Source organism: Hyla sarda, chromosome 3 (genome assembly GCF_029499605.1).
Source record: "Hyla sarda isolate aHylSar1 chromosome 3, aHylSar1.hap1, whole genome shotgun sequence".
Classification (NCBI taxonomy): Eukaryota; Metazoa; Chordata; class Amphibia; order Anura; family Hylidae; genus Hyla; species Hyla sarda.
Genome location: NC_079191.1, coordinates 239,664,682 through 239,688,832, shown reverse-complemented (window position 1 = coordinate 239,688,832; position 24,151 = coordinate 239,664,682). Strand labels below are relative to the sequence as shown.

General features: G+C 45.4%; 1 protein-coding gene across 2 annotated transcripts in view; it reads left to right on the top strand.

The window, feature by feature from the left end:
• DDO (D-aspartate oxidase) overlaps window positions 1-24,151 on the top strand; it is a 54,083-nt gene that overhangs the window by 18,076 nt on the left and 11,856 nt on the right. For both annotated transcript variants that reach the window (XM_056566322.1, XM_056566321.1), the window contains exons 2-3: window positions 11,705-11,880; window positions 23,615-23,723. In XM_056566322.1, coding sequence (XP_056422297.1) covers window positions 11,705-11,880; window positions 23,615-23,723 — 285 coding nt within the window. The remainder of the gene's footprint in view (window positions 1-11,704; window positions 11,881-23,614; window positions 23,724-24,151) is intronic.

The following is a 24,151-nucleotide window of genomic DNA, read 5'->3' as shown; positions in this document are numbered from 1 at the left end:
CTGACCACTTATAAAATGTGTTCAATGTGCTGCCCATTGTGTTGGATTGTCAATGTAACCCTGTTCTCCCACTCTTCACACACTGATAGCAACACTGCATGAGAAATGCTAGCACAGGCTTCCATTATAGGTAGTTTCAGGTGCTGCACATCTCGTATCTTCACAGTATAGACAATTGCCTTCAGATGACCCCAAATATAAAAGTCTAAGGGGGTCAGATTGGGAGACCTTGGGGGCCATTCAACTGGCCCACGACGACCAATCCACTTTCCAGGAAACTGTTCATCTAGGAATGCTCGGACCTGACACCCATAATGTGGTGGTGCGCCATCTTGCTGGAAAAGCTCAGGGAACGTGCCAGCTTCAGTACATAAATAGGGAAACACATCATCATGTAGCAATTTCGCATTTCCAGTTGAATGGCCCCCAAGCTCTCCAGATCTTACCCCCTTAGACTTTTATCTTTGGGGGTCATCTGAAGGCAATTGTCTATGCTGTGAAGATACGAGATGTGCAGCACCTGAAACTATGGATACTGGAAGCCTGTGCTAGCATTTCTCCTATGGTGTTGCTATCAATGTGTGAAGAGTGGGAGAAGAGGGTTGCATTAACAATCCAACACAATGGGCAGAACATTGTGTTGGATTGAACACATTTTAGAAGTGGTCAGAAACTTGTAAATAACTCATGAAAGAATAAAGTTACATTAAAACCAAACACATCATTGTTTTTCTTTTGAAATTCCCAATAAGTTTGATGTGTCACATTACCCTCTTCCTATTGAAAAAACAAAAGTTGGATTCAAAATGGCCGACTTCAAAATGGCCGCCATGGTCACCACCCATCTTGAAAAGTTTCCCCCCTCACATATACTAATGTGCCACAAACAGGAAGTTAATATCACCAACCATTCCCATTTTATTAAGGTGTATCTGTCACGATGCCGGCTGGCAGGTAGTGGATCCTCTGTGCCAGAGAGGGATTGGCGTGGACCGTGCTAGTGGATCGGTTCTAAGTCACTACTGGTTTTCACCAGAGCCCGCCGCAAAGCGGGATGGTCTTGCTGCGGCGGTAGTGACCAGGTCGTATCCACTAGCAACGGCTCACCTCTCTGGCTGCTGAAGATAGGCGCGGTACAAGGGAGTAGACAGAAGCAAGGTCGGACGTAGCAGAAGGTCGGGGCAGGCAGCAAGGATCGTAGTCAGGGGCAACGGCAGGAGGTCTGGAACACAGGCTAGGAACACACAAGGAAACGCTTTCACTGGCACGATGGCAACAAGATCCGGCAAGGGAGTGCAGGGGAAGTGAGGTGATATAGGGAAGTGCACAGGTGAACACACTAATTGGAATCACTGCGCCAATCAGCGGCGCAGTGGCCCTTTAAATCGCAAAGACCCGGCGCGCGCGCGCCCTAGGGAGCGGGGCCGCGCGCGCCGGGACAGGACCGAGGGAGAGCGAGTCAGGTACGGGAGCCGGGGTGCGCATCGCGAGCGGGCGCTACCCGCATCGCGAATCGCATCCCGGCTGGAAGCGGAATCGCAGCGCCCCGGGTCAGTGGATCTGACCGGAGCGCTGCAGTGGGGAGAGTGTAGCGAGCGCTCCGGGGAGGAGCGGGGACCCGGAGCGCTCGGCGTAACAGTATCCATAAATGGCCCACCCTGTATATTTAAAAAACGGCTATTTCTAGCCTACAGAGAGCCTCAATAGAGGTGTAGAACACCTTGCTGTGTTCTAAAATGCATATGGAGTGTGCTGGGGTAGTGAAATAATACTGTTATTCGGTATGACATGCAGATTACAGGCATCGCTTTAGAATCACTGCCGCAGAGCGGCACAATGACAGAGCCTGTAGGTGGCATCAGTATGAGGAGACCATATAGTGGCTGAATGACCCAGCTTGGATGAGGCTGAAGCATGAGGAGACCATATAGTGGCTGAATGTAACAGCGTGGAGGTTTTGGCAGCATGAGGAGACCATATAGTGGCTGAATGACACAGCGTGGAGGTGTTGGCAGCATGAGGAGACCATATAGTGGATGAATGACACAGCGTGGAGGTGTTGGCAGCATGAGGAGACCATATAGTGACTGAATGACACAGCTTGTATGAGGCTGAAGCATGAGGAGACCATATAGTGGCTGAATGACACAGCGTGGAGGTGTTGGCAGCATGAGGAGACCATATAGTGGCTGAATGACACAGCGTGGAGGTGTTGGCAGCATGAGGAGACCATATAGTGACTGAATGACACAGCTTGGATGAGGCTGAAGCATGAGGAGACTTATAGTGGCTGAATGACACAGCGTGGAGATGTTGGCAGCATGAGCAGACCATTTAGTGGTTGAATGACACAGCGTGGAGGTGTTGGCAGCATGAGAAGACCATATAGTGGCTGAATGACACAGCCTGGAGCTGGTAGCAGCATGAGTAGACACTAGGGCTTCACAATCCCTAAGATTAAAAGTGCTACCATAAATTTTTTTTATGTCCAGGCCCAGCAGCATCAGTAAACCATATATTGGCTGAATGACACAGTCTGGAGTTGGCTGAAGCATGAGGAGACCATATAGTGTCTGAATGGGACAGCCAAGAGTTGGCAGCAGCATGAGTAGACACTGGGGCTTCACAATACCTAAGATTAAAAGATCAATTCTGAAATTTAAACTGAACATTTTGGGTAGCTAGTGCTACCATAACAAAATTTTTATTCCCAGACCCAGGCCCAGCAGCATCAGTAAACCATATATTGCCTGAATGACACAGCCTGGAGTTGGCTAAAGCATGAGGAGACCATATAGTGTGGGAATGGCACAGCCTGGAGTTGGCAGCAGCATGAGTAGACACTAGGGCTTCACAATCCCTAAGATTAAAAAATGAATTCTGAAATTTAAACTGAAGATTTTGGGTAGCTAGTGCTACCATAACAACATTTTTATTCCCAGACCCAGGCTCAGCAGCATCAGTCTACCATATATTGCCTGAATGACATAGCCTGGAGTTGGCAGCAGCATGAGTAGACACCAGGGCTTCACAATCCCTAAGAAAAAAAGATGCATTTTGAAATTTAAATTGAAGTTTTAGGGTAGCTAATGATGAGGCCCAGAGCCAGGCCCAGCAGCATCAGTAAACCATATATTGGCTGAATGACACAGCCTGGAGTTGGCTAAAGCATGAGGAGACACTAGGGCTTCAGAATCCCTAAGATTAAAAGTTGAATTCTGAAATTTAAACTGAAGATTTTGGGTAGCTAGTGCTACCATAACAGAATTTGTATCCCCAGACCCAAGCCCAGCAGCAGCAGTAAACCATATATTGCCTGAATGACACAGCATGGAGTTGGCTGAAGCATGAGGAGACCATTAAAATTTAAGATTTTTAAATTTAAGATTTTTAAATTTAAATTAAGGATTTTGAAATGGAAATGTCACTACGCTGCCTGACATACTTATTGCGTATATGAGGGGAGTACAATATGCTTCACTTAGTTTAAAACAGTATTTGTCTAGAACAGCAGCAGGTGTGTACTATAGGCTGTCCTTTCACAGTATATAGACCCTTGACAGATTAACAGGTACAAAACAGTACACTACTTAGATGTAGGTATGTGGTATGCACTTATGAGGGCAGAAAAATTTGCTACAGTATGCTTAAAAATACTTATTTTTACTTTTGTCCCAGATTCCAAAATTCCTTTATAATCAGAAATTGTCACAATACCACCTGACATTCAAAATAATAAAATGATAGATATGATCTCTGAAGAAAAGGATCCTTCATTAGATGACAATATGAGTATTGTGTGTTCCAGTGACATTAGCTCATCGGAGGAACAGGAAAACATGATACAACTTAATTCTGCAACTGAAGAACCACAACAAAGCATGAACGACTTAAAGCCTACTGGAACTGAGGAACTTCAAAATGGTAAATCTACCACCTGGGATAGTAAGTCAATTCCAACAGCTGGTGGTCAGTATCCACAGTTCCCTTTTTTTTGCTAGTCCTTGGCAATATTCCTTTTATTACTGGTCTGGTATCAACTTGGCAATAATGCTGGGAGAGTAACTCAAGGATACCCACATGTTTCCTACAATACGCAGTCAATATATGGAAACCATATAGTGGCTGAATGACACAGCCTGGAGGTGGCTGAAGCATGTGGAGACCATATAGTGTCTGAATGGCACAGCCTGGAGTTGGCAAAAGCATGAGGATACCATGAGGAGTCTTGAAAGTGACTCTAATGCAAGAAATTTCTGAAACTGGGGACAGCACCTTATGTTTTGCAGTATTCACGGCAGCACAATAATTGAGCCTGGAGGTGGAAGCCTCAGCATGTAGAGACCATAGAGCAGCACAATTAGAGAACCTGGAGGTGGCAGCAGCATCATGAGGGCCATGCCAACTCTGAGGAACCCACCGACTGTTGACTGGTAGTATCGGATGTCACTTGGGATGAAGTGGATGACCGAGTGAACCGATCAATCACGGCTGCCTGATTGCTGGTCACGACACGTCTGCTAGCTGACACCAGGAGCTCAGACCTCTCCCTGCGACTCCGGCTGCCACACACCCCTACTCTGCTGCGACCTCTGCCTGCGCCTCATGAATTTAGGCCTCTGCCACTCCAATACGCTTCACTACGCTTAAAACAGTATTTATCTAGCACAGCAGCAGGTGTGTACTATTGGCTGTCCTTTCACAGTATCTAGGCCCTTGACAGATTAACAGGTACAAAATAGTACACTACTTAGATGTAGGTATGTGGTATCCACTTATGAGAGCAGAAAAATGCGCTACAGTACACTTAAAGTATCTGAGTACACCACCAGCCGGTGAGTACTTTGCCTGGACTTTCACAGTATCTAGGCCCTTGACAGATTAATAGGTTTAAAATAGTACACTACTTAGATGAAGGTATGTGGTATGCACTTATCAGGGCAGAAAAATGTGCTACAGTATGCCTAAAAACTCTGTATTTTTTGTAAAACACCAGCCAGTGATTACTTTTGTCTGTCCTTTCACAGTATGTATGCCCTTGACAGATTAACATGTACAAAATAGTACACTACTTAGATGTACGTATGCAGTATGCACTGATAAGGGCAGAAAAATGCGCTACAGTACCCTTAAAAGACTGTAAAACACCTGCAGTCCACAACAGTGCTGCAGCCAAAAAAAGCTGTGTACTAAACACAAAATTGCACTCTGTCAAAGATTATTAGGAATGGACTGCTGTGTATTATACCGTCTACAGACTAGTATAACCAGCAGATGATTTTTTGTGGAAAAAAGATACTGAATTGCGCAGAAAAATTATTCCTGCCTCCTCTGCTAAGGTTTACGAAGTTGAGGCAGCTTGTTGAAATGTATGAGGCAACACACAGCTATCTGCCCTTCTCTGTAATACTATGCCGAAGAAAGTGACTGGGAGGTTAATGCCTGCAGCTGCAGTAAAAATCCTTTTCAGTGAAAAAAACACTGCTCTCTGTCCACAAGAACGCTGATGTGACTAGGAGGATGTTCAGCACTGCTGGACTGCGCTTTTCTCTGCTGTAACACACTCAGGCTCTGCATCCTATGATCCTTCTGCAGTGTATTGTCATGAAGTGACTGTCCGCAAGGTGGATGCCGATTATATAGGGCTGTGACATCACAGGGGTGACTGGCTGCTGATAGGCTGCATCCTGCATGTGATTCAGGGTCATCCTGCCTACTTCCCTTCCAGCCTTGCCTTCCCGCCTTCCCAGCATTCCTTGCCCCATGTACTGACATGTGGATCTGCCATTTTAGGTGCCCTGGAGTGCCGCAGTAAATGGAGTTTAAAGAAGCGCAATAGAATCGCGGCGATATTCGCATTCATTGCAAATCGAAAATTTCCTGAAATTTGTAAGGAATACGGGTTCGTCAGCTTCGATTCTCTCATCTCTAGCAATAATCAAATATACCAATTGCCAAGTAAGCAGACTGTGCTAGTATGATGTAAGGGTATGCTGGGAGTTGTTTCACCTATCATAACTGCAGAACTTACAAGTGACTCCAGCTCTGATGGGACATAATGAGGAGAATACACAATTATATTAGTAACTTACAGGTCTTGATTTTTCTCTAAAGTCTTTTCTTATCTAATATAGCTGATACATACCGCCATGACTTTTTGTAGCTAATTCTTCTCTGGCATTGGGTCCTCACTTTGTTGGCAGGTTCTGATCCTTTTTATGAAAACAATAATTATTATAACACTGTCATACACTGCACTCTCTTTATAAAAACATGCCACATGTTGTGCCTCCTGAATATAATACTGCCACACACTGTACCCTTTGAATACAATACTGCCACACACTGTACCCTTTGAATATAATACTGCCACACAATGTACCCTCTGAATATAATACTGCCACACACTGTGCCCCTGAATATAATATTGTCATACACTGTGCCCACTGAATATAATACTGACACACACACTGTACCCTCTGATTATAATACTACAACACACTATGCCCTCTGAATAAAAAAAAAACACACACACCGCAACCTCTGAGTAAAATGCTACCACAAATTGCACCCTCTAAATATATAATACTACCACATTGTACCCTCTGAATTTAATACTGCCACACATGGTGTCCTATGAACATAATACTGCCACACACTGTGCTATCTAAATTTATACACATTACAATACCTGTACCCCTTCCCCTTCATTACAGTTACTCATGCCTGCACCCTCTTTCTCCCATTACTGTTCCTCAGGCCAGCAACCCCCTTCCCATCCATTACTGTTCCTTATGCCTGCAACCCCTTCCCCATCCTTTACTGTTCCCCATGCATGCACCCCCTTCCCCTCCATTACTGTGCCTCAAGCCTGCTCCCACTTCCCATCAATTAGAGTATCTTAATCATGCACCACTCTATTACTGTGCCTCATTGCTGCACTCCCCCCCCCCCCCCCCTCCAAAAACAAAAAACAACTAGTAAGTAACATACCAAACAGGAACTGCTGCTGTGGCTGCTGATGCTGCTAGACTCTGCCCACTGATGCCCCTTGAGTGGTAAGGGTCACTGTTCTCTGATTACGGTCGGGACGGCTGGCGTCGGTGTTGGGGCGGCGGGGAAGGTACCTGGTGGCCTATACAGCAGGCCACCTATGCGGGCCTCTGGGTCTATTTTAACATAGGGGTACGGAACAGCAGCTCCATCTGCCCCTACGTTAATTCGGGTTTTTATGACCACCTTAGTGTGGCCTCCCTACCCATGAAACGTCTTGAGCAAGCTGTCTACCCAGCCCCGAGACTGGTCCCAGGAGAGACCCCACACTATCCATCCACTTGTATTGTTTTATTTTATTTATTTATTTATTTTTTATGTTTATTTCTATTTTTATTCTTACTTTTTATTTTATTTCATCATTCGGTATATATCATTTCCACCCACTTACCTTCACACATTCAATACATGCACTACACATTATCTATACTATCCTATTTAATGTCCCAGTACAGAACATAGTCCTGTACTACATTTAGGCCCTGTCAGGTTGAGTCCCTTAGTGACCGGGGGGCTCTCCTGCAGTGTCTCCCCTGCTGTTAGTACAATGTTATTTATTGTAATAAGTATGTAATGTATAAAGGACCTTTGAGATGTCACATGTTATGTTGTGACATGTTACCCAGAGAGCACCAGTAAAACACAGGACCTGCAGCTTGACCTATGGGCTTCTGGCTCAGCCCCCCTTTATCAGAGGGGCAGCCATTACAATCCCTTTATTCTACCATCACTCTTGCTGAGGAACAGTGAAGTCCAGATGTCTCAGTGCTAGTGTCCAGCTACCTGGAAGGCCACAAATCTACAGTCACTTCCAGTAAGTAAAGTCTATGTCTGCTGTCGCTACCTACAGTCCAGTCAAGCCTAATGTCAATGATCTAAAGTCTATTACAAGTCTAATTGGTCCCAGCAAGCTGCAAGGTCCTTCTGTGTTCCTGGCCACCTCTCTGGGATTCTGGCCGAGCTGTAGAGACTATAACAACTGTCTAACCTCAGTAAACCCTCTGTTAAACCATAACCTGGTCGTGGACTAATTTCACTGCCTAGCCATTGGGATAGCGGAGATATCGTTTGGGTGGTTCCCAATACCCAAAAACCACTCTGGTGTCACAAACATTAGGGGTTAATAACACCTTGGCCCTGGGGTTAATACCATCTTCCCTATCCACCTACACCACTACACCCCGTGGTCCCTCCATTCACCGTGGCTCACCACACTATTCTATTTCCACATCTAAGCATATGATTTTATATCTTTTACCCATATTCCTATTCTATTTTAACCTACTTTTAGATAATGTTCTTATAACACTCTTTGGGTAGATGCCCTTATTTCTAATTTGTGTCCCATTATCAACACACTGCACATATTATATTTATATAATGATGTTTACCCATGCTACACCAGCAGCAGCCCGCCACCACTAAATCCATGCCGGTTTTTCCCAAATCACAGATTAGAACTCAATTTTTTGTTTTACAGTTCACTTATCCAATTAACTTGTACCCTATATATATATATATGAGACCATTACCACTATCAAACATAAGCTACTGAGGAAGGGGTCAGATTTGTACCCCGAAACGCATATAGCCTAACCTATCCACGTACCCCAACATAGCACAATTGGATTACACACGTCCGAATCAGAAAGCAACATTTATTCCATCTCTACTAGCACCGGCATCATCGGAGCACACGCTCTGGACACCACGAGGACACTCATCCTCTACATTTCACACGTCGGCGGCCAGCTCGCCCACATTGCCGGATCTGGGTCTGGAACAGACGCCATCTATTTTCATCATACTGCAGCCACCAAGGTCGGGCAAATGGTACATAGTACCAAGAACTGTGACACATAGGGAGAGATTTATCAAAACTTGTCCAGAGGAAAAGTTGCCCAGTTGACAATAGCAACCCATCAGATCGCTTCTTTCATTTTGCAGAGGCCTTGTGAAAAATGAAAGAAGCGATCTGATTGGCATGTTTTGATATATCTCCCACCAAAGTGTCAATTTGTCTCAGAGCTATCTGAGTTATTTAACTATATCAATCACCCGTACCTAGTGCTGCACAGAACATAAGACTATTCTTTCGGAAGATCACACTGGAGGACAGCGGCTGTAGTGGTACAAGTCTTGCGTACCTACAGCTCTGTCCAAAAGAACTCCGCTACTAATGCTGTTGAATGCATATCGCTACTGCATTCCACACATCACTGCGTACCCACTGTGTACCTACAGCTCTGTTTAAAAGATCTCCGCTTCTTAAGGTGGGTTCAAACCACAATTTTGCTGTTTGGCTGCTGGATCCGGTTGGGGGAAGCGAAAACCGGGCTCTCCCATATCCCAGCAGGACCTGGCCCATATCATATTCATTGAAATGAATTAGAAAGGTTTTGGCTCTCCCCCCCCCCCCCCCCCTCAACCGGATCTGGCAGCTGTACAGTGAAATTGTGGTGTGAACCCACCCTAATGTTGTTGAGCGCACAGCGCTACTTTATCCCACACATCACGGGAAGCATTTCACAGAACGCTATCTGTCCCTATTGACTATAGAGCTTGTGCATTCCTATCTCATTGTGCTAAATACATTGGTGGTACTACATATCATATTTTATTGCATTTTGCTTTAGTTTTATACTGTTTCTACAAGGGCATTGTGGTGTGGACTAATTTTATTACTATGTATATGTTTATCTGACAATAAACATCTAGACACAACCATACTACTACATTCTATCTATTAGCCTCATTTTATAGATCTTTTTCCATTGTGGTAAAGGTTCAAATTTGACCTCATAACCATTGAGGACCATCACCTTTTTTTTATATCTATGTATATATTTTTTCTTGTGGACACTCTGGATGTTTGTATCCAGACGGTTAACCTCGTGTTTTTTCGTTATTGTGAGCTACACATACCCCTCTTTGTTTTACATAGCAGCTTTAAGATTATTAGCAGCACACGCGGACTTGAAACACTTAACTTGACTGACTGACTAAAGTAGAGATTTCCCCAAGAGCTTTGCTTACCGCCATGCTTTGCTATTCACCTGTGCGCCTGGGTTTTTCCTGAGATTGGTGTGGCTGTGGAATTTTGTAGTCTTCTCCTCATGGTATCAGAACTCCACTCCTTAGTCCTCTTACGCTCTCCTCTCTCAACTCTAAACTCGCACCAACTGAACACTCCTCCCCCCCTACACTACATAAGGGCTAATTTTGGGGTCACTCATTGAAGAGTCAGGGTCACCTGGTAACTCTGTCACAATCACTTAAAGGGGTACTCCGCCCCTAGACATCTTATCCCCTATCCAAAGGATAGGGAATAAGATGTCAGATCGCCGCGGTCCGGCTGCTGGGGATCCCCGCTGCGGCACTGCGCTATCATTACAGCACAGAGCGAGTTCGCTCTGCACGTAATGACGGGCAATACATTGGCCAGAGCATCGTTACGTCACGGCTCCGCCCCTCGTGATGTCACGGCCTGCCCCTTTCAATACAAGTCTATGGGAGGGGGCGTGGCAGTCGTGATGTGTCTATGGGAGCGGGCGTGACAGTCGTGATGTCACGATGTCACGTGATGTCACGAGGGGCGGAGCAATTACGTCACGCTTCTCCGTCCCCTGTATCGCCCGTCATTACGCACAGAGCGAACTCGCTCTGTGCTGTAATGATAGCGCAGTGCTGCAGCGGGGATCCCGGGGCTCCCCAGCAGCGGGACCGTGGCGATCTGACATCTTATCCCCTATCCTTTGGCTAGGGGATAAGATGTCTAGGGGCGGAGTGCCCCTTTAAAGGTAAAGTGTATAAATTAATACATAACATTACATCAATATATCACATTATGACAGGTCAGACAATGGAGCAGTGGGCTCAACAGATAGACAGCAGGGATCACTGAGGAAATCTTTAGCCCACAGGACAGCCTTTGGTGCTGGGACATGACAATTAACACTTTACATGCCGCAGTCAAATCTGCAGTCATGCTGCAGAGGCGGCTCTACCATCAGGTGCGTTAGGTGGCCCCCTAAGGCCTGGCGCTTGTGAGGGGCCTCGCAGCCACCTAACTTGCCCCCTTAAGAAAGTTAAATGGCAATTGTTTTCGCTTGTTGAGAAATTGTGGCAACTCTATTGACACTTATTGTGTACAAAAGCAGGGAACAAGAATTCCTGCTGCTGTACTTTTACTTCTGCTCCGCATTGGTTACGGTGTAAGGTGTGCAGGAAGACTTCATCTCATCGTCCACATGAGAAGTTCTGCGCTGCTCTGTGCCTAGGAGGAGGAGCAGTGGAGGGGCAGCACCTCTGGAACTGCCCCTGAAAAGGACCACAGGCACCGAACTGCAGGCGGGGAAACAACACAGCCAGGGGGCAGAGAGAAGAGGAAGCAGGAGACAGTGAATTTTAAAGGGAGCAAGGATAGCAGAAGAGCAGGCAAATGCATGGACTATGTCCTTTAATTTTTTTTATTAATTAATAAGGATAAGAGAAATATGAGTGGCTAGTGAGGCTGTTACACCTGGTTAGTATATGAGCATACTAGACATTTAAATCAGTATGGAATAGCTATGTATTTTCCATACAACACAACATTCCAGTATCTCTGTTATTATAAATGATGACACTTATATGAAATGTTTCCTAACAGGCCAGTGGAAAAGATTAAAGTTGCAGTAATCGGAGGGGGTCTGGTTGGTCTCTCAACCGCACTTTGTATTACTGAAAGTCTCCCACAGTGCACAATCACTGTTATCTCTGAGGAGTTCTCCCCAAACACCACAAGTGATGTTGCAGCAGGATGCCTTATCCCGCACTCCTATCCTGGTAAGTGTGAGCTTACAATGTTTCTTTATTGTACAATACATAACACATCCATCAGGAGACTGTAGATAACAGAAATCTTTTCACTTTAAAGGGAAATTGACAGGCTGTTCAACCACACTAAACCCAATATACTGGGTTATAGTGCAGGTGAACAGCATTACAGCAAGGGGTACTTACTTTTATTAGTCCTGTAGTGGCCGTTTAATCCTCTATTGCACAATTCATGTGTAGCAAGGCAATGGTTCTAATGTGTCAGCAGGCTCTAATGTCCTAGAGATGTGCGAGTGCGGGAATATTGAGGAGGCAGGGAATCATGGCAAGCCGGCTTCCTGCCTCCATTGTGCAGAAAAGCACTATAGCAATAGGGGATTAAACAACCAGAAATTTGCCACTATAGAACCAATTAAAGTAAGTGACCCCTCGTTTTAATGCTGAGGGGAACATTCAGTTTCCCTTTAAAGAAGTAATACATGTAAAAACTTGCAACATCATAATATTCTCCTTTTCATTTGATCCCATATTGATAAATTATTCTTTGTGTTTCAAGAGATATCCACCCATATTCCCTTTTTCTAAGTGAGACAAGACAGACGAGGCTAACCCATGTCCCGCTTAGTCAGTCTCTAGCATAAATGGAGATTAGGAGAAATCAACAGCTATTTCTTTGCCAGATTTCAAAATTTCTGTTTCTTTTAGGAACTTGCAGATGGACAAATATTAGACATGTCTTTATTTATTTTTTATTGTCTTCTTGAGGGTAGAGAAATGTGTACTCTAACTCAGTGTTGAGTTTAGAGGCTGTGAACAGGATGGTCTGATATGCAGGAAAAACCTCTTCAAAAGACTACCACCTAATTTAGACCAGATTTCATGTGACAGATTTTCTATCCACCTATTAAAATACTATAAAATATAATATGTACACATTCCTTAAGATCCTCTATTTTTATTAATTCTATATGAAGGGATAGGTTAGAGAAAACTTATTTAGTGTGGTTATCCTTTTATTATGTATATATTATTACATGTTCCGGGGATATGTACACTTGTGCAACCATTCCAGCAACATGACAACACTAACAACATGAGATCATCCCCAGAGACAATCTTATTTGTCTTTGGGAAAATGAATTACCTTGTTTCCTTACATCTATATATATATAAAACTCAACGTGTGTGTGTGTGTGTGTGTGTGTGTATGTATGTGTGTATGTTCCAGCATCACGTCCAAACGGCTAAAGATATTAACATGAAACTTGGCACACATGTTACTTATATGTCAACAACAAACATACGATAGGTGATTTAACCCTTACTCACCCCCATTTGCCAGGGGCGGGGTTTATGTTTAAAGTCCCATACAAGTCAAGGGGAAATATATGTTACTGCATAACTTTCAAACGGCTGGAGATATTTCGATAATACTTGGTCACATGTTACTTATATGTCCACTTAAAATATAGTATAGTTAATTTAACCCTTAACTACCCCATTTGTGAGGGTCGGGGTTTTTGTTTAAAGTCCCATGCAAATCAATGGGAAATGTATGTTCCCACATAACTTCCGTATGGCTGGAGATATTTCAATAACTGGTACACATATTACCGGTTGGGATAGGAGGTCGGGATAGGAGGACGGGATAGGAGGATGGGATAAGAGGACGCGAAAGGAGGACCGGGATAGGAGGACCCGGATAGGAGGACCGGGATAGGAGGACTGGGATAGGAGGTCGGGATAGGAGGTCGGGATAGGAGGTCGAGATAGGAGGTCGAGATAGGAGGATGGGATAGGAGGTCGAGATATGAGGACGGGATAGGAGGTTGTGATAGGAGGATGGGATAGGATGTCAACATAGGAGGACGGGATAGGATGTCAGGATAGGAGGACGGGATAGGAGGACGGGATAGGAGGTCGAGATCAGAGGTCGGGATAGGAGGATGGGATAGGAGGACAGGATAGATGGACTGGATAGGAGGATGGGATAGGAGGACGGGATAGGAGGACGGGATAGAAGGATGGGAAAGGAGGACGGGATAGGAGGACGGGATAGATGGACGGGATAGATGGAGGGGATAGGAGGATGGGATAGGAGGACGGGAAAGGAGGACGGGAAAGGAGGTTGAGATAGGAGGACGGGAAAAGAGGTCAAGATAGGAGGACGGGATAGGAGGACGGGATAGGAGGATTGGATAGGAGGACGGGATAAGAGTATGGGATAGTAGGTCGGGATAGGAGGTCGGGATATGATGACGGGATAGGAGGTCGGGATATGACAACAATATATGAGGATGGTATATGAAGTCAAAAGCTTCCTCCTTTTTTTATTTTCCTCCCCAACAAGGATTAGGAAGGAAAAACCGGGCAACGCCGGGTACTCAGCTAGTTACTGATAAAACATAACTTTTAATTAAGAGTCTATAAACGTAAAGAAGGACAAAATATAAAACTAAAAAATCAGTTTCCTTGTGTTTCCTGTCACTGTAGAAATGACTTAAATGACATACAATGTACACATGTACGCAGATTTGATGCGCAGGATTAGATGCACAGGATTAGATTTTCTGCTGCACATTTCATTGTAAACTAAATGACTGAGCACAGCTTCTAATCTGTAATTACAAATCCTGCGCATCAAATATGCGCAGGCTCCTGTACCTAAGGGTACGTTCAGACGTGCGGATTTTCACAGTGTATTTTGCTGCGGATCCGACGCTGAAGGACCTCCTATATGCTGCCTTTATATTTGCCTGCTCGGAGCGGCAATACGCCGCTACGAGCAGACACACTGCGATGTGCGAGTCGCCGCGCACATGCGCAGTGTACTCGCACATCGCAGCAGCTCTTTACCTAGCTCATTGAGCAGGGGAAGCGGCCGCGATGTGTGTGAGTACACCGCGCATGCGCGGCGACTCGCACATCGCAGTGTGTCTGCTCGGAGCGGTGTATTGCCGCTCTGAGCAACCACATTTAAGGGCACCAAACATAGGTCCTTCAGCGGCAGATCTGCAGCGTAAAATACGCTATAAATCAACCCGTGTGAATGTACCCTTAAAGTATGATCCAGAGGACTCCACTCTCTAGACAAAATACAGTGCACTAGTATCAGCATACTGAATTTCTTCACCGTGATATGGACACCACCATATTACCCATCAGTCTCCATACTGGTGTCTATGAGAATACAGCATGGATTGCCCAAAATCTCTAACTAGGGTCACTAATTTATTAGAAATCAATAACTGACATATTTATAGTACAAGGGCACTACGTAAACCCAGAATGGCCAATTTCAGACATTCAGCATTAGACAAGGAAATAATCAAGGGAACTAGTGTTCAGGGATGTGCCTAAAATATTACTTTTACTAGATATACTTAAAAATTTACTAGATATGCTTAAAAATACAAGCATGCCCAAGTGCATAATAATTACTAAATACTTAAATAATGGTCCAATATAGACAAAGTACAAGGCACTTACTGGGTTTTGCAGGGCCCAGCAAGCCCACTACGGATTATAGTATAGTCCCGCTGCGGGTGTCAAAACAATTAATACCTCCAACGTGTTTCTACCACTTGGTGTAAAAGCTGCATCATCAGGGGGGTATATAACAACAATTGAAGACAGGACTGGCACAGCATAAGCAAAATATAATAATGAAGTGGATGGTGGTGACCAACAGGACCTATAAAAGAGAGTCTGTCCCTATATATCCTGTAAAGGAAAATGCATATTTGGTAGACTCATTTGTATAGTTTCATATTCCTGTGGAGAAAAGTTGCTTTCCCTAGTTACTGGTCTGAAGTGACACGGGGGGAGTGAATGGAGCCACGCCGCTTTGACCTGCGCACACAGTAACTTGCTCTCTAACTCAGAGTGATAATAAAGGATTCTTTGTAAGGGTAATAGCGGGCACCTCTTTAAACCAGAAGGATGAATTGGAGCACAGCTACTTAAATGTGTGAGATAATTGGAGATAAGAATAGACAAAGAAGAGGGGATAAAGCATGATAATAATGCAGAGAGATTTAATTATAATCTATTCTCAGTATACTCGGCGCAGATATTCAGGGATGTATATAGCCTGTTAAAAATAGACAAGGCACAGCAGATCGAAAAGCTTATTAAATACCAATGATGATTAAGTCCCATATTCAAGATTATATAGAATGAAATCTGGATCAATTAGTGTAGTGCAACAGCAATTGATGTAGGTAAAATTAACCGGGCGCACTTGGCTATAACAACAAACAGGGGGGCAAAAAAATTGCTATTAAATGGTGGCAAGGGGTTAGCATTGCGATAGGGATGCCTAACACTGACCCTAGAAATGGACGAAGGATTTGCATCTCTTCGCCCAGACTCAAATGGCGCAAGTTTTTCAAATTTCAAGAAAGACGAGAGTGCCTTAAGCATGGTCTGATGGAAGAGGACTTTAGGACAACAAGACATCAAGCTGATCTTTTAGATGATAGTGAGTGACCACTGGGTCAGGGTCCTTTTACAAATAAAAAATTTAAACGTAAGTAATTTCCTCCCATTAGCGATACGTCATGCATAGACATTTTTCTTGAACTGGTCCTTAGAGACCTTAAGAATGTTACCTCTACTTGTGAGATCCTCAGGGAGATTCAAAGTGAAAAACAGGCCCTGGGTCAATTACAGTAAAAGGGCCAGTTGGTCATAAAGGCCTCAGATAAGGGCGGGAACATCCTTCTACTGGACAAACCAAAGTATATACGTCTACACCAAGGAATTTGAATTTCTGATGCCGTCAACCCCCCGGATTCCCATGTTCTATGCACTGCCAAAAATACACAAAGGTCTAATACTTCTCAAGGGCCAACCAATTGTGTCAGGGGTCGGCAGTATTGCACAGAAGGTGGGAATCTACCTGGAAAAGGTACTTCGACAGTCCATCTTTTCCCTACCTTCATATCTTAGGGACACGATGGACCTCCTCAAACGTATTGAAGATATAACCGTCAGTAATGATACCATCTTAGCAAGCATTGACGTCAAAGCCCTTTATTCGTCAATTCATCATTGAATAGGGCTAGAGGCCGTCGAATACTTTCTCAGAACTAGGTGATCCTATTTTGAAGAACATAATAGTTTTGTCTTACGATTGCTCAATTTTGTGTTTACCAGGAATTATTTCCTATTTAACGGCAGAGTGTACCACCAACTCAGAGGAACCGCCATGGGGAGCCCCTGTGCCCCCAGCTATGCACCCAGCTTACCCTGGGTTAGTGGGAGGCCACAACCCTATTCAGTGATGAAAGGGAACACTTTGGCGAGAACGCGCTTTTGTGGTTGTGCTTTATCGATGATGTTTTCGTCCTATGGAGTGGCACAGTGGCAAAAAATAATAATTTGAGCAATTAGTGGCGGCTATCAACATGAACAATATAGGTTTATACTTTACCTTTGAGACTCAAGAAAAAGAGCTTACTGTTTTGGATGTCAAGATTTTTAAGGGTGCAGATGGTACATTACAGAGCACTATTTTTTCGAGAGAAAAAACACCTCAACCAATAGCCTCTTGAGGTGGGAGAGCTGCCACCCGGGTCCCCTCAAAAGGGGTATCCCAAAAGGGCAGTTCTTGCGTCTCAGGAGGAACTGTTGCCATCTGGAAGATTTCAAATGGGAAGCTGGTATAATGATGCAGAGATTTCAGGAGAGAGGTTACCCTCATTATATACCTCAACAAGGCCTAATGGGAGGCCTCAGGTAGATCAAGAACCGAGCTACTAGTCCCCAACAACTCTGGGGGGAGACTTGATGTTCCGGAACCGGCTAGGATCATAGGGACCTATAATAAACTTTGTGTTCTGATGCGAAACATCATCTCTAGACACTGGGACATCTTGAGGATTGATCCAGACCTTCAGGACATTGTCAGCGACACTCCACAAATGACCTACAGACGAGGACGGAGTCTTGGTGACATGCTGGTTCATAGTCATCTACGCACTACCAACTCTACTACATCCACATGGCACCTGTTACGCCTAGCGCTCCGGGTCCCCGCTCCTCCCCGGAGCGCGTACGGCGTCTCTCTCTCCGCAGCGCCCCGGTCGGTCCCGCTGACCGGGAGCGCTGCACTGTCATGGCCGTCGGGGATGCGATTCGCACAGCGGGACGCGCCCGCTCGCGAATCGCATCCCAGGTCACTTACCCGTTCCCGTCCCCTGCTGTCATGTGCTGGCGCGCGCGGCTCCGCTCTCTAGGGCGCGCGCGCGCCGGCTCCCTGAGACTTAAAGGGCCAGTGCACCAATGATTGGTGCCTGGCCCAATTAGCTTAATTGGCTTCCATCTGCTCCCTGCCTTTATCTGACCTCCTCCCATGCACTCCCTTGCCGGATCTTGTTGCCTTGTGCCAGTGAAAGCGTTTTGTGTGTCCTAAGCCTGTGTACCAGTACTTCTGCCATCCACCCTGACTACGAACCTTGCCGCCTGCCCCCGACCTTCTGCTACGTCCGACCTTGCTTCTGTCTACTCCCTTGTACCGCGCCTATCTTCAGCAGCCAGAGAGGTTGAGCCGTTACTAGTGGATACGACCTGGTCACTACCGCCGCAGCAAGTCCATCCCGCTTTGCGGCGGGCTCTGGTGAAAACCAGTAGTGACTTAGAACCGGTCCACTAGCACGGTCCACGCCAATCCCTCTCTGGCACAGAGGATCCACCTCCTGCCAGCCGGCATCGTGACAGTAGATCCGGCCATGGATCCCGCTGAAGTTCCTCTGCCTGTTGTCGCCGACCTCCCCACACTGGTCGCCCAGCAAGCCCGACAGATTGCCCAACAAGATCACCAGCTGTCGTACTTGACCACCATGACTCAGCAACTCCAGTCGCAGCTACAGCAGATTCAGTCTCAGCTACAGCAGCAGCAACCATCTCCTCCGCCAGCTCCTGCACCTCTTCCGCAGCGAGTGGCCACTCCTAGCCTCCGCCTGTCCTTGCCGGACAAATTTAATGGGGACTCTAAGTTTTGCCGTGGCTTTCTTTCGCAATGTTCCCTGCATTTGGAGATGATGTCGGATCAGTTTCCTACTGAAAGGTCTAAGGTGGCTTTCGTAGTCAGCCTTCTGTCTGGAAAAGCCCTGTCATGGGCCACACCGCTCTGGGACCGCAATGACCCCGTCACTGCCTCTGTACACTCCTTCTTCTCGGAAATTCGAAGTGTCTTTGAGGAACCTGCCCGAGCCTCTTCTGCTGAGACTGCCCTGTTGAACCTGGTCCAGGGTAATTCTTCCGTTGGCGAGTACGCCATACAATTCCGTACTCTTGCTTCTGAACTTTCCTGGAATAATGAGGCCCTCTGCGCGACCTTTAAAAAAGGCCTATCCAGCAACATTAAAGATGTTCTGGCCGCACGAGATACTCCTACCAACCTGCATGAACTCATTCATCTAGCCACTCGCATTGACATGCGTTTTTCTGAGAGGCATCAAGAGCTCCGCCAGGAAAAAGACTTAGATCTCTGGACACCTCTCCCACAGTCTCCATTGCAATCTGCGCCTAGGCCTCCCGCCGAGGAGGCCATGCAAGTGGATCGGTCTCGCCTGACCCTGGAAGAGAGGAATCGCCGTAAGGAAGAGAATCTTTGTCTGTACTGTGCCAGTACCGAACATTTTTTGGTGGATTGCCCCATCCGTCCTCCACGTCTGGGAAACGCACGCTCGCACCCAGCTCTCGTGGGTGTGGCGTCTCTTGATGCTAAGTCGGCTTCTCCACGTCTCACGGTGCCTGTACGGATTTCTTCTTCAGCCAGCTCTTCCCTCTCAGCCGTGGCCTGCCTGGACTCTGGTGCCTCTGGGAATTTTATTCGGGAGTCCTTGGTGAATAAATTCCGCATCCCGGTGACCCGTCTTGTCAAGCCACTCCACATTTCCGCGGTCAACGGAGCCAGGTTGGATTGCACCGTGCGTTTCCGCACGAAGCCCCTCCTAATGTGCATCGGACCTCATCATGAGAAAATTGAGTTTTTGGTCCTCCCCAATTGCACTTCTGAAGTTCTCCTTGGACTACCCTGGCTTCTACACCATTCCCCAACCCTGGATTGGTCCACAGGGGAGATCAAGAGCTGGGGTACCTCTTGCTTCAAGGACTGCCTTAAACCGGTTACCAGTACTCCCTGCCGTGACCCTGTGGTTCCTCCTGTATCCGGTCTCCCTAAGGTCGTTATGGACTCTGCCCGCCTTAAGAAGTACCTCTCCCCCCCTCCCAGTCCAGTCAGGCAAGCCTCGGTGCCTCCTCATGGCCCTCGTCCTGGTGTCACACTGCCCCGTGCCAGGCCTCGCCCTCTGCCCTCCCTCCCCATTCCCACTCCTGCTGTACTGCCTGCCGTTGAGGAATCCCTCCATCCTTTCCCGGTGTCCTCATCCCAGGGGAGGCAGTTACCGGACAAAGAGAAGGGGAGACCTAAGGGGGGGGGGGTACTGTTACGCCTAGCGCTCCGGGTCCCCGCTCCTCCCCGGAGCGCGTACGGCGTCTCTCTCTCCGCAGCGCCCCGGTCGGTCCCGCTGACCGGGAGCGCTGCTCTGTCATGGCCGTCGGGGATGCGATTCGCACAGCGGGACGCGCCCGCTCGCGAATCGCATCCCAGGTCACTTACCCGTTCCCGTCCCCTGCTGTCATGTGCTGGCGCGCGCGGCTCCGCTCTCTAGGGCGCGCGCGTGCCGGCTCCCTGAGACTTAAAGGGCCAGTGCACCAATGATTGGTGCCTGGCCCAATTAGCTTAATTGGCTTCCATCTGCTCCCTGCCTTTATCTGACCTCCTCCCATGCACTCCCTTGCCGGATCTTGTTGCCTTGTGCCAGTGAAAGCGTTTTGTGTGTCCTAAGCCTGTGTACCAGTACTTCTGCCATCCACCCTGACTACGAACCTTGCCGCCTGCCCCCGACCTTCTGCTACGTCCGACCTTGCTTCTGTCTACTCCCTTGTACCGCGCCTATCTTCAGCAGCCAGAGAGGTTGAGCCGTTGCTAGTGGATACGACCTGGTCACTACCGCCGCAGCAAGTCCATCCCGCTTTGCGGCGGGCTCTGGTGAAAACCAGTAGTGACTTAGAACCGGTCCACTAGCACGGTCCACGCCAATCCCTCTCTGGCACAGAGGATCCACCTCCTGCCAGCCGGCATCGTGACAGCACCTATGAAAGGTTGCCATAGATGCAGCCATTGTAGTGCGTGCTAGCATGTGACCAAGACTAACCAAGTCCCTGCACAAATAAACTCTATACAAATCAAACACTTCATAAACTGCTCTACGAGGGCAGTTATATATGTTGCCTATTGTACATATCCCATTTTATATGTGGGTAAAACCATCCGTGAGTTCAAGAAAAGAATATTGGAACATATTGGGGACATAACAGGGATACGCCACATTAATTCAACGCATGGAGGTGATCTTTTGAGTGTACATTTTGTAGGAATTGATAAACTGACTGCCACAGAGGAGGAGATTTGAATAAATTATTATTACAAAATGAGTGCCGCTGGATCTTTGAACTTGACACGGTAGCCCAGAGGGGGTTCAATGAGCAGTTACACTTTGGCTGTTTCTTGTAACAGTAACCCTTTTGATTCCTTTGCACTGGCTATATACCCGGGTGACCGATATAGACAGATAGGGACGGCTTTAGTCAGCCTCTAGGAGTAAGTGGTCAAAAGTTACATAGGGCATATAGACCATTAATAGGAGGTTCCAAAGCGGGCCCCCCGTCTAGGTAATAGAGTGGTATCATAGGGAGATATAGGGTCAGTGTTAGGCATCCCTAGCGCCATGCTAACCCCTTGCCACCATTTAATAGCGATTTTTTGCCCCCCTGTTTTGTGGTTATAGCCATGTGCACCCGGTTAATTTTACCTACATCAATTGATGCTGCACTACACTAATTAATCTAATTTTCTTTCTATCTAATCTGTAATTTGGGACTTAATCATCATTGGTATTTAATAAGCTTTTCGATCTGATGTGCCTTCTCTATTTTGAACAGCCTATATACATCCCTGAATATCTGTGCCGAGTATACTGAGAATAGATTATAATTAAACCTCTCTGCATTATTATCATGCTTCGTCCCCCTTCTATGTCTATTCTTATCTCTTATTATCTCACACATTTGAGTAGCTGTGCTCCATTTCATACTGCTGGTTTAAAGAGGTGCCCACTATTACCTTTACTAAGAATCCTTTATTACAATGCCGCTCCGAGTCAGGGAGCGAGTAACTGTGTGCACAGGTCACAGCGTTGTGGCTCTGTTCACTCCCCCCGTGTCGCGTCACGCTCGTGGTGTGGCACTGCTGGGCTGGCTGGGCCCTGCAAACCCCAGTAAGTGCTTTGTACTGTGTCTATATTGGACCGTTATTTTAGTATTCAGTTATTATTATGTACTTGGGCACGCTTGTATTTATCAATTTTTAAGCATATATAGTAAAAATTATATTTAAGGCACATCCCTGAACACTAGTTCCCTTAATTATTTTCTCTTCACTAATTTATTGAAAATAACTTGATTAGGAATCAATCGTCATAAACATACATATACTGTACTGTGACGCAGTGCAGGCTAGAAAGCAGCACATGATAAATTAATACAAATACATACATTGCATGACAGTAAAACATACAGCACAAGTGCCTCTATACATTATACAAAAAATTCCCCCAGTTGTAGACCAATATATGGAGGGTAACTTTTATCAAATACTCATAGACCACCAGGGGGTGATCCAACAAAACCCTAGTTTCCCATATACCCAAAACAAGTAACTTTTTTTTTTTTTTTTTTTTAAATATCACACATGAAAAGGTTAGAAATTAGTGTTAATACTCCTACTAGTATTGATTGCAGTTATATGGGATCTATACCAGTGGTTCTCAACCTGGAGTACAAGTACCCCCAGGGGTACTTAGAACTCTGACCCCTACCATTTTTTTTTCAGTCTACGGAGTTGTGTGAAGTCTCATTTTTGTGCCATTATCTGTAGTTGTTGATGCAATTTTGATGTAGATAGGACATTTTAGAATTTTTGTGATGTGACCTTAAAAAAACACAATTCTGGAATTTGGCATTTTTTTTATTTATGCGTGGAAAATCAATAACCTAGATTTATAAAGTGCACTGAGGTTTAAATAAACTTTTGACATGGTCTGACTCCTATGACCCACAGTGCACGTCTCACTCCCCGGCCAGCTGCTCAGTCCAACCTTTTCACTCCATAGACTTATGCAGTGAAAGGGTCAGGAAAAGCCCAGGAGTGAGGCTGCCTGGCACTTCACCTGGCTTTGGACATATCTGCACAACATGTCAAAAGTTTACATAAATGATAGTGACACTTTACTACCAAACATGTATATTTTATTTATTTATTTTTGTTTAAATTTAATTCACCGACACTTTCGGGATACAAAAACTGTGGAACGCAATGCCTTGTTTGACTGTTTATTTTAGCCCACACCATGTTCATCTGGCATACATTGCATGGCAAAGAGATGCCAATGCACTGCTCACATGAAACTCCATTGTATTCTCATGTCAACAAATATGACAAATCTATGATAATAGAGAATTAAAAAGTTTTATCCCTGTAACTGAGTCTTGGTGTCTGTGGGTCTAGTGGATATGTAAAAAAATATATAAAACTACAATACCTACTATTTTTTAATTAATGTCATTACATTATTTATGAAAACTTAATCTCTTGCTACTCTTTTTTTGTAAGACACATCACTTGATCAACAGAAATCCTGGTTCAAGGAAACATTTGACTACCTGTTTAAAATTGCAAATTCCTCAGAGGCAGGTGAAGCTGGCATACACTTAATTTCAGGGTAAGTGAAAAAAATAGCAAGAAAATTTAGTATGATACACTATATCCTGCTCTGTTTCATATGAAACAAAAGGTATTTCTTTGTCAGAATTTACAAAATTGATCTATGTTCTTTAAACTTTAACGTGGGTTACATGTGCAAAAACAGCACATAGCAGAACATGTAAAGAGCATTTGCTACTTCGATGATTCTAATATATGCAATTGCATACAATAAATTTTAGCATATGAATTTTAAAACAGTACAGTGTAGAAATGCCATGGTTCTCGCTCGAAAGCTTTTATGAGTCTGTTGACTTCTTTAGTGTCTTGATAATGTGCTGTGCTGTTGTCTTTAGTTTTCTGCTTGCTTACAATGCACTCGGAAAGACTTTAGACCCTGTCACATTTTTATCTTTTTGTTATGTTGCAACCTTGTAATCATATAAA